General features: G+C 42.1%; 1 protein-coding gene across 3 annotated transcripts in view; it reads right to left on the reverse strand.

Annotated features, from left to right (window-relative positions):
• The window catches only part of LOC123500069 (phosphatidylserine synthase-like), an 18,570-nt gene extending 9,183 nt beyond the window's left edge, over positions 1–9,387 (reverse strand). For all 3 annotated transcript variants that reach the window (XM_045248710.1, XM_045248708.1, XM_045248709.1), the window contains exons 1-8: positions 9,213–9,387; positions 6,436–6,622; positions 5,018–5,092; positions 4,493–4,654; positions 3,987–4,138; positions 2,650–2,904; positions 2,205–2,445; positions 1,774–1,958 (exon numbers count right to left, since the gene is read on the reverse strand). In XM_045248710.1, coding sequence (XP_045104645.1) covers positions 1,774–1,958; positions 2,205–2,445; positions 2,650–2,904; positions 3,987–4,138; positions 4,493–4,654; positions 5,018–5,092; positions 6,436–6,622; positions 9,213–9,382 — 1,427 coding nt within the window. In that variant the 5' untranslated portion in view covers positions 9,383–9,387. The remainder of the gene's footprint in view (positions 1–1,773; positions 1,959–2,204; positions 2,446–2,649; positions 2,905–3,986; positions 4,139–4,492; positions 4,655–5,017; positions 5,093–6,435; positions 6,623–9,212) is intronic.
• Positions 9,388–12,054: the final 2,667 nt, after the last annotated feature.

Below are 12,054 nucleotides of genomic sequence, written 5' to 3' on the forward strand. Positions count from 1 at the left end.
ATGTCTGTCAGTAAAACAATAAGGCAATGCTGATTTAGCATACAACTATTCATTCCCTCAAAATTCATTCTGTCCCTAAAATGTGATTTATCACTCCCATGACGTTTGGAATATAAAGCAATCACTTCTATCTCCAAATTAGTCCAATGCACTTGATATAATTTAAAGTAACTAAGTATTTTCTTGGCCAAGAGCTTGAACTAACTTCTTAACATTTCTTGCGATTCTTGAAAAATATGAATGAAAGTTACAATAGATAAATCATAAAATAAGCAATTTCACCCCGGAGAGACCATGCAGCATGTGACTTTCTGGATGAATTAAAATATGAAGCATTTAAAACAAATGCAACAGTGTCTACAGACTGTTAAAGCATCATAACCACTTTTTCTATATTTACACACTTTTGTGTGATTGTACTTGCAGACATTATTGCTTCTGCAATGTGATTAGTCCAGAATATGGTTTGGGTGACAGCACAGGTACACCCACACTGATGGCACAGGTAAACCCACACTGACAGCACAGGTACACCCACACTGACAGAACGGATACTATCACTGAATGAGCTGGCAACTACAGATTTTATGTGAAAATAAATGAAATATACTGAACAATTTAAAAGTTTCCCTTGTAGCAGGAAAAATAATCCCTTAATCTGCAGGTAAAATATAACCCACCCATGGTCCCAAAGGACACCCCCGTCGCATAGACAACAACTTCCTCTTCCTAGAGACTTCAAAGTTGAGAGAGAGAGAGAGAGAGAGAGAGAGAGAGAGAGAGAGAGAGAGAGAGAGAGAGAGAGAGAGAGAGAGAGAGAGAGAGAGAGAGAGAGAAATAAACCATAATTTGCCCTTCTCCAGCTACCATAAACAAACTCATTGACTTCTCAGTTGCCCACAAGAATGAGCATGTGTGGTGTCTCAAGTTCACCCAACGATCCTGACCAAACATGTATCAAAAATTATCTGTCTATCCATCTATCACTTCTTTTCTATCTATTTATCTATCCATCTATATATTTATGTTTGTTTATTGATCTACTTATCGATCTATATATAGATCTATCATGTGTGTGTGTGTGTGTGTGTGTGTGTGTGTGTGTGTGTGTGTGTGTGTGTGTGTGTGTACACTTCACCATAGTCGCCTGCAGATCAACCAGCCAGCCTTCCCCATTATGGGAGAGAGAGAGAGAGAGAGAGAGAGAGAGAGAGAGAGAGAGAGAGAGAGAGAGAGAGAGAGCATATGTCAATACTCAGGTCACAAGCCCACCTCATTCGAAAAAATATATTCTATTTTCTGTTATTTGATCTAATTTTCCTAATGTAGATAAAAACATCAACCACTAATCATAACTTAATGAACTGACATTAAAACAAGTTGATATTATTGAGGGAGAAGAGAAAGTTGGTGTAGGTTCAACGGGCCTTAATTATTCTCTTTCTGGATGGGGAGGAGAGAGAGAGAGAGAGAGAGAGAGAGAGAGAGAGAGAGAGAGAGAGAGAGAGAGAGAGAGAGAGAGAGAGAGAAACACTTTCAGAGTTTTGTCAAAATGCTCCACTTGGTTCACCAGCAATCCACATATTTTGATCAGGCTTGTAGTCGCTGACTCATTCCATGATAGTACTTCCACACCAACAGCGCAGGTACACCTACATTGATAATACTCAACAAATAAATAAATAAAATTAAAGAGATGATGCACCCTAAAACCTCAAATGCTTGGGCTAAATTTGAGGAGAGGGAGCAGTGAAGTGCCATCATTGATCTAACCTATTGCCACGTCGAAGATGGTGGTGGTTCTTGCGGCGACGAGGGACCTTGGAGGCTGCATCCTCTCCCTCATCATCACTGTCTTCATCCTCTGGGGTGCTAAGAGTCACTGTTTTGCGCGGCAACGACTGGATATACGAGTTCACCTTTTCTTCCACCTCGGTCTCGTCATCCACAGAGTCGTCCTGCAAGTTGATGCAAAGTCAACAATGATTGAGAGATGTCAGATATTTTCATACATTAGTGGATCTTTTCAAATCAAGTAGCTATGAATGATGTATAAAAGTTACCACAAACCATGCCACCTGAGCAGCTGCCCTTAGTGAAGGAGACAGACATAGGCAAATATGTACGAAAGTTTCAACATGATGATTAGGGTAATAAACTAGAGAAGAATTGAACAGTTGAATCAAGAAAAATGACACACTAACTTTTTTAACTTGGCGGCGCCGCTGCCAGCGGTGATAGGTGACACAGACGTACACACACATGACAGACATTGCAGCCTGCACCAGGATCCACAGGATGATGTAACGGATCTGGGTGTGTTGAAAGATATCAGCTCCAAACTTGATGCAAATAAGTGACTCAATACACATACAGAGTCCATACACCCAGCACTGAGTGCCCACTCGTTTGCAGCGTGGATCAGTCACATAGCTATAGAACTGCCTGCAATGCAACTTTGTATTAGGCTCATACGCTCTCCACTATAGGTGCACATATGTTGAGCGATTCACTATCTTTTATAGCAGTGGTATCAAACTACTTCTGTAATGAATAAAATTCCATCACCATGCTGTGTTCTAGGGTGTACAAATCAGCCAGCTGTATAGATAAAAGATGAGCATTAACATAATTACAACACAATATTACCTTATTGTAGGTGCAGACATGGCACCAAGAAGAAAGATTCTGATAAACACCAAGGGGTGACTGGGTGGCATTTGGAAGATGTGCTTCAGGAAAAATGTATTAAGTTCAGACAGCTGCCAAAATACCACCAACTGCGAAACAGCCAGGAAGCGCATGTAGGTGCAGGCCGGGTCCAGCCAGCGCATGGCTGTCCAAGACTCAGGCGTGAACTGCAGCACGGCACGCTTCAGCTTCCCTGTTGTGGTCTGGATGTCTCTGGAAATGAAGGGAAGTGGCTACTGAGATCCTGTACTCAATATGGGCCCTAAATGATACAGTCATCCAATCTACATAAAGACCTTGTCCAACTACACCAGACAACCAAGCTGAAAAAACACTTAGGAAAAACTGCACTTGATCAATATTCCTCAAATACAAATAAAATATCTTTGTTATAATATCCTGAAAGTAAAATAAATACAAGGAAATATGATGGAATTTAGTGGAACTTCAGTTCATGAACATAATCTATTCCACGATACAATTTGTGAACCAAAACCATTTACTTTTGAACATGGCAATTTAATGAACAGTGTTTACTCAAGCAAGGCAAAGCACAACTGAGCATGAGATTCCATGAGTTGTAGTTAATGTTTGTTTGCATCCCAGAGCATCGTTCATGAACCAAGCTAGTTTGTCTATAAAACTAGTTTTTGAACAATTTTATTCATGATCTATGGCATTTGTAAACCAAGATTTTATTGTACATTCACATTCTCTATGCTGCCAATGAGGATGTTCCTGGTCCGTGTTACTGAATCATCTTACACTTTCAGTCATTAATCTTTGAAGGCACATGTAACAGATATACATTTTTAGCATTGCATATGAAGAAATAAAAGAGCAACTATCTGTCAGGGCCACTCCTTATCCTCTTAGGTTATCCTGCATGGCAAATACAGAAACATGTACTGGTCAGCTTAATTATTCTATCTGTGAATGAATTCACAATCACATTAATCAATACTCTCTTACAATGGCCATGGTGGCAGTGTATGCAAGAATGTCATGGTGTGATGCTTTGTCTTAAATGCCCAACTTTAGTTTGCTTCACTTCTTCAGTGTATCTTCAGAAAAGTATAATAAACATTTGTTTAACAGGTCAGAGGTGCAGTGGAAGCTTCTCTCACAAAAATATTGTATTTTCAAATGAAATCCACTGAACAACATACTGCATCTTAAGAGCTTCAAGTTACATCTAAATTTATTATCATTCATGTTTTCCAGACCTGCTATACAGCTAAAGACAGATCCTGAATTACTATTATTGGCACAGAGATAATACAAGTATCACTAACTTGATGCTCTCCCAGTTGTAATATCTCATCTCCATCAGGTGGCAGACCTGCATACCAAACCAGATGCCAAAACCATTACACAGCAGAACATCCAGGATGATTGCGTCCCACCAACACTCAATGAAGTTGGGCAGCAGGTGGGAGAATGCAATCTGGGGACAGTAGGGGGAGGTGGTAGGGGATGAGTCTAGATATCCCTTCCACTTCTTCAGCAATCCATACACAAATCAGTTAGGCAAACATGCATGTGGGATGAGAAAGGAAGGACTTAAGTATCTTAATTTCATAGCAAAATAATTATAGAAACTTGGGTTGCATTCAATGGTGGATGCATGTACAGTGTATCAATCAATGGAGGGGGAGAGAGAGAGAGAGAGAGAGAGAGAGAGAGAGAGAGAGAGAGAGAGAGAGAGAGAGAGAGAGAGAGAGAGAGAAAAAAAAAGGTCTAAGCAAGATAAAAATACATGAGCAAGTTTTTAATGAGACAAGACCAATTGGGTCCCTACCTCAGTGATCTCCCACATGACAGATATGGTCCACAGGATGCCATAGTGGCGAACCAGCAGGGTCTTCATGGCCCAGCCGGTGAAATGAGCGAAGCAGAAGAAGTCAATGCTTTCCCACAGCCTGGACAGACTCAGGTCATCACACTTCTCACCCCACTCACCCTGGAGGCAAATAAGCAAGCACAAACAATCATTTTGATAACATCCTGTCCATACTAGTGAAAACAAACACTGCAATTTGAACAGTAAATGTAGTAGCTTGAATTACACACAGGAATGCAGTTTATCACTACTGAAAAGTTACAAGTCTTCTATAGTCTACATCCTTTCACTATGAAAACAATAGCTTCATTACTGAAAACTTACAAATAAAACTTCTTAAAGAATCAATACTCGTAAAAAAATAATGTTAGTACTGAAACATTTAATAAAAAATCAATCAATTAGAACACACACATATGCACACTTCATCACAAGCACACACTGAACCAAAAAAAAGTGACTCATGACAATGAAAGACCTCACCTTATCCATGTCAATGGTGAAATTGGTGAGTTCTGGGAAGAGCCACTCAAACATGCTCCTCACTGTTCGGTAATCCTGTGGAGGAAAGGCTGGTTAGAGGCTAAGATGGAGTGCCTGTGCCTTGGTCAGGTTCCTTCAGTGCTTGGGACAAAGTCATTTATTATTTCAGTGACTGAAACCAACAGACAAACAAGGATCAAAAGGAAAATAGAAAATCAAATAGTACAGGTCTATAATAACACAAACAGGTAGAGTCTTATACCATTTAAGCTCTTCCCACAACAAATGGAAAAATAAATGCATGTCACCCACCGAGTATCAGCAAATAACACTGATTTTACAAGAATCTGTCGAGTCAATGAAGGACAAAGGACAACATGAGAAGCTCACATCAGTGACTTCTGACTGGTGTACCTTGCTCAGTCTTCACAACTCAATTAGCACTATACATACTGTCTTTAAAGTCCACATTAGCTACAGGAAAGGAAGAAAAGATGAAAAGAAGAAGAAGAAGAGAAAGATGAAGAAGAAAAAGAAGAAGAAGAGGAGGAGGAGGAGGAGGAGGAGGAGGAGGAGGAGGAGGAGGAGGAGGAGGAGGAGGAGGAGGAGGAGGAGGAGGAGGAGGAGGAGGAGGAGGAGGAGAAGAAGAAGAAGAAGAAGAAGAAGAAGAAGAAGAAGAAGAAGAAGAAGAAGAAGAAGAAGAAGAAGAAGAAGAAGAAGAAGAAGAAGAAGAAGAAGAAGAAGAAGAAGAAGAAGAATTTGGAAAAGTGTGAGAATACAGCTTCTTGCACTATTACCTAATAAATGTGAGAAACTTTGCAAATCCTTCAATTTGTTAGCCCTTTTGTTAGTGAAACATCAGTGTGCCATACAACAAAGAACAATATACTGTATAACTGCACACAGTGAACAGCTTCACCTACATGAACAAGGAAATACCCATGCTGAATGCTAATGAAGTGCATGATCCAAGCCTGGTGGTGTGCACAAGTCAGGAGTGAAGGATGAATTATTCTACAAGTATCAAGAGAAAACCTAGGAAGGTAGGAGATGAAAATTTACTTCTCAAAAGACACTAGCAAAGCTTGGTTTTCTATCCAGCCAAAGAACTAAAGAGAACACGACTGAGATGGTAAAGATAATGAAGGCATTGGAAAATAGCTGCAAACAATTCTACAATTCTGCTGCAAAACAATAGACAGAGGCTGAAAATTAACTCCATGAGACACAATTGAAAATGTTAAATGCATGATGGTGGACATGATCAAGTCACTATGAAATAACCTCCACCAGTATCCAGTTAACAGAATTGATCCACATGCTATAAGAAAAGGAATATGTACTAGATAAGAGATCCCTTGAATCCTTTGAGCCAAAGCTCCCCAAACTTTCTGCTGGTTAGTATGGCAAGCTGTCACCTGGAATATGATGAAGAGCAGCAGCAGCATGTAGAGGATGGAGAGGCCGAACACAATGCGCCAGACGGCCGGGTGAGGCCGGGTGAATGGACCATTGGGGAAGGCCATAATACTGATGATGAGGAAAAAAAATACCATGGCCACCAAACCCGCTTGGATGTTGGACTGAATACTAACATTCTCATCCCTGAAAATAGAAACAACTCGATATCCAACCACTGTCTCTTTTGTATATCAGCACCACTTACTGCATCACACATCCCAAACCCCTACACCTGCACCACACACAAACACACAAACACACACATGAGGAGCACAGCAAAAGTAAACACTAGGTAATGACCAACTGATGGCTGTAGCACATGTGCCTGGCCAGTGCCATGTGCAAAAGCCAGAGAAGCATTAACAAGGTTGAGTTATCTTGGCCACAGTGAGTCACAGTTCACTTGGTTGGCTATCCCAGATTACAGTCAAGGTTCACCTATCAGTGATGCATGGAAGAGCATCCTACAGGCTGCAACTATTGTCACATCAACCCATCAGGTTAACATACAACACGGTGAACTGCATTCATATATGAGGTGGAATTGTGTGCAATATGCAACTCAGCATTAAAGTGAGATATGTACTATATTGAACATTGTACATAAGTAAGAAGACCCCACACAGACATCACTGGCCCCCAATCCCCCAACCCAAGGCCTGCCCCATGTCAGCACCACAGTCAATGTACAAGACAGGTAAGTATCCTGCGAGTGCTGTGTTGCAATTTGTTAATTTGCTAATGATCAGAATAACAAAACACACAGCAGATTATGTACAGCAAGATAGTAAAGGTTAGGTTAGGTTAGAATATATAAAGCACAGTAGTGATTTTTCTTTTTTATTTGCAAGAGTAGTGATTTGTTTCCTGACACGACATAAAATTTTTCATACTGTCATGAAGCTACAGTGCACATTGACAGCTCATTGTGTCAGCTTGTGTAAGAGAAGATGCGGGACATCACCTCTCTCTCTGTGTGTGTGTGTGTGTGTGTGTGTGTGTGTGTGTGTGTGTGTGTGTGTGTGTGTGTGTGTGTGTGTGTGTGTGTGTGTGTGTGTGTGTGTGTGAGCAGCATAGCATAGTTATTGGGATGACATCACCAGCTAAGCAAGAAAACTAGGTGGAATGATAAGCTTTGTTACGGAGCCAAACACAGCCAGGCTGAGGGTGTAAATATCACTCCTGGAGGGATACAGAGAAAGCCACTCCACCACTAGCCAAGGACACTGCAGCACTCTGTGACAGTCAGTGAAGTGCTGTGAAGTGGTGAGAGGTCTGTGAATAGGCTGTGAGGTTGTGGTGGCAAAGTGTGAGTTCTGTGGTGCCTTGTGGATCTGTATATATTATGTACGGTGCTGAGTATCCTGTCTTGTGTGGTATTTTATCTATTTTTTTTTATTTTTTTTTATGTAAGAGAGGGGAAACTGACTAAAGGCAACATAAAATGGAAAAAGAAAAAAAGGGCCACTTAGTTACCAATGCCCTTGCAGGTCTGAAAGAATTACTCAAAATGAAGGAATAAATATCTTGACACCTCCCTCACAACTGAAATTAAGTCATAGGAAGTTGGAAATGCAGAAGCAGGCAGGGAGTTCCAGAGTCTACAAGAGAAACTGCCTCCCCTCCCCCTGGCTTCCCTCTGAGCCTCGCTTCACCATTCTGCCGCAGAGCAGTCTTCGGTACAGTGGTGAGTGGTACATGAGAGGTTCAGAGCAGTACGTTGTTTGTGTTACTTGGCTTGCAGACTGCTCCAAGCAATTCTCGTCACATACTTCTGATGATTCTGATAATTTACTCCACGGAAAATATTCGTGTATGTACATTATACGGTATTATTTTACTTTAGCATGAACCGCAAGTTAGCTTTCATTAGCCTTCTCATCTTAAAGACCTTGTTCTTCTGATCAATTTGAACCCATACATACCCGTCGCAAATTATCATCTATCAACTTTTTTCAAGATTAAACTCTCTGTTATGTCAATGGCGAAGGAAAGGCGGGCGTATTTTACATTATCTGCACAGGTTTAAGTTAGGTTAGGTTAGGTTAGGTTAGGTTAGGTAAGGTATGGTAAGGTAAGGTAAGGTAAAGTAAGGTAAGGTAAGGTAAGGTTAGATTTAGGTAAGTAATGTTTACCGGAAACTCGTAAATCCACAACAGACGGAGGTAGGAGAGGGGTGATGGAAAAAAAAAAAAAAAAACGCATTGAAAAGAAAGTGCATATTTATTCAAAATAAGTCGAAATTTAACATAAGCAAGAATAAGTTGGTTCGTTTTACCGCAAAATCTAGTTTTCGTAAGAATCGGGAGGTGGGGGGATAAAAAAAAAAATCCGGATTTGCGACGGAAACGAAGTGCATATACACTTAAAACAGGTCAAAATATTCCAGAAAAAATATTATTTCATCCTAAAGTGAGCTGTTAATGTTATTGTAAAAATGTACCCATTATACAATGGATTTTGTGAAGGTGTGGGAGGAAACAGTCGAAAAATAAGGCGACGGAGTTACACCGGACCATCACCAGACGTGGCAATACAAGACAACACAATACACTACACATGACGAACTTAACAAATACAATCACCGCCCGCTGTTCTTAAGCTACTCAGTTATACTATTTGTTGTCTACCGCAAGGCTCCACCTTCCTTCACACACACACACACACACACACCGGTTCCCAGCAGCAGCAGCACATGCAGATGAGGCAGCAGAGCGCCGCGCCACACACTCACCTGGTGAAGGCGAAATAAATGAGGCCTGAGATGATCACTATCAGCAAGGTGATTGTGTGAGACTTGTAGAAGAACTCTAGGGAGATGTCGTCCACAGGCCGTTCGTTGATCGAGATAAATCTGTCGGAGGCGTCGGAGCCTGAGGAATACGTCCTCCTTCGCGACGCCATCTTGTTTGTTTACTTCGCTACGCGGGGCGGGGCGGGGCGGGGCCACTTCTTCCATAGCGGGGAATTTGAATTTCTTATTCTTCACCTGATTGATTGATTGATTGATATATTTATTGTTGAATTAATAAATAAATACAGCAAAAGAGGAGGATGGACCTTGCCACCCACCCACTGGGCAAAGACTTAAGGTTAAAGTATAAAGAATATATAGACAGTATACATAACAAGAATACAAGTATTTCAATAAATAAATACAGATATTGCACATCTTATTGCCTCAACATCCTACAGTCTGGGAGCAAACTGAGGATATTCCCTGAGTATATCCCTGAGAGTGGCTGAGTCTAGGAGGCTATACAAGTCATGTTGACCTTGTGGCCTAAATTTAGCAATGAGAGGACATTGCATGATATTGTGAGGCAGAGTACAGCACACAGCACACACCAGGAGAAGCACTGACTTCCCAAAAGTATTTGTAGCCTAATCTGAGCCTCATTGCCACCCTATCATGTGATGCAGTGTGTCTCCAGTAGGTGTAAGCACAGCTCTGGGAGACACGTGCATAGTGAAGACTAGTGCTACTGCCCCTATGGCAACAAAGCTCCAACTGATCACTAATGCTACTATGTACAAAGTCCTTAATGCTACTCTTAACATAACCCAGAGTGTACTCAGTGCCAGGGTCCACTGTGTCATCTTGTAGCGCACACTGAGCAAGGTGGTCTGCTTTTTCATTTAACGGGATACCTACATGAGAGGGTATCCAAGTGAAATGGACCGTGGCACCGGCACCTTCTAGGGCGTGGATGAGATCAAGACACTTATTAACTAGATCACAGTCAATGGGGGAGGTGGATTGAAGGGCGTACAATGCAGCCTGACTGTCAATAAAGAAATATACATTCTTATGGAGAGGTGCCACAATGTGGAGCGCCTCCAGAACAGCATACAGTTCTGCTCTAGTGGAAGACATGGGTGCAGGGAGCCGCCTGGAAACCTCAGTGTCAGTGTAGAGACTGGCAGAGATGTAGTCACGGATGAACAGCCCACATCCAGACCTGCTGCCATTGACTGACCCATCACAATAAACATGAATAGCCTGAACGTGTGGGTACTTGGACAATTTAGTCATGAACATGTCTTGCAGCACATGAGGGAGCCAGTCCCTCTTGGGTTGATGCAGAGAGTGAATATCAACACTGACACGGTGAGGGTTCCAGGCAGGTTGTAGCGGTGACATAAAAATGTTAATACAAGCCTCAGCTACACCTACACTTGTCAGTACTCCCAAGATCTTCCTGAGATATGGTGTTGTAGGAGTGCGAGGACCATGATACAGGGTGTCAGTGATCCCTTTAGAGAGTCAGAGCCCGTGCATACCATCCGACTAATTGTGGGACAAGTCATTTCCTGTACCCTACACATAATACTCGGCAGGTGCAGTTCAGCTCTGAGGACTTCAATCCGTGCAGTCCTGGGGCATCCCAAGATTATCCGCATGGCTTCATTCTGTACAAGCTCCAGGGGAAGGAGTTGGGTGGCAATAAACTGTATTAAAACAGGGGCGGCATAATCAATAAGGGACCGTATGACAGATATATAGAACATTCTTAGGACTAGAATGCCTGCCCCCAGGCCCCTGTTGGCTAGCAGCTGAAGTGATGCTACCCGTGGCAGACAGAGGTCTCGAACATAGTGGACGGCTTGAAGAGACTTCCTAAAGTTCATCTGAACACCCAGGTACTTGTGTATGTGAACTCTAGGGATGGGAATGTTATTTACAGTGGGCAGCTGAGAGACCTTACCTGTAGCTTGAAATTTTGTTTTACATTCATTAATCACTAGTCCCATTTGGACACACAACGCTGCCAGTTGTGACAAAGCAACCTGGAGAATCCTGGGTGTGGGGCATTGGAGGAGTATGTCATCAGCATAGATGAGGACCTGGGTGCCCTGCGGAAAGGAACAGCGTGCAATTTTGTCCATTAAAACATTGAAAAGCATTGGACTAAGGACTCCACCCTGTGGTGTTCCACATAAAAAAAAAAAAAAAATAGTATTCTCTTCGTTAATGATCCCTACACCTCGCTCGCCACATTCTCTCCAGATACTCCTTCGCAGCCTCCATCATCCTTTCACTCGTCTCTCTACACAGTCCCAGCAGCAACACCATCCATTCCCTTCCTGTCTTCTCTGCTCTTTCATCCCTATTATGCCCTAATTCACTAAAAATCACTTATATCATCTTATGCCTGTCTCTCTCATACTTTTCACACTCCAGCATGACATGCTCCACCATCTCGTTCTCCCCATGTCACACATCTGGCACACTTTGCTGCGGGACTCAGGCAACCTGTACAATTCCTTGCATTCACATCAATACACTGTGCCCTAGCTCGGAAGAGAAGATCACCACCCAGGCTGCCATCATACCACCTTTCATAAATTGAGGCTTCCTTTTTTTTGTACCATTCCAGAGTACTCTTTCGTTCCATCTCATTCTTCAAAATATTCAGTCCCACCCACTTCACCTCTCTGTCTATCTCACTCTTCCATTTCCTCGCATCCCATTCAGTTCCTACTCTGCCTCCTCTTGTCACAATCCATTCACGCTCATTTTGATTCCTCCCAACCATTTTCATCCCCCATACAACTTGTAATCCACTCCTCTC

Source organism: Portunus trituberculatus, chromosome 50 (genome assembly GCF_017591435.1).
Source record: "Portunus trituberculatus isolate SZX2019 chromosome 50, ASM1759143v1, whole genome shotgun sequence".
Lineage (NCBI taxonomy): Eukaryota > Metazoa > Arthropoda > Malacostraca > Decapoda > Portunidae > Portunus > Portunus trituberculatus.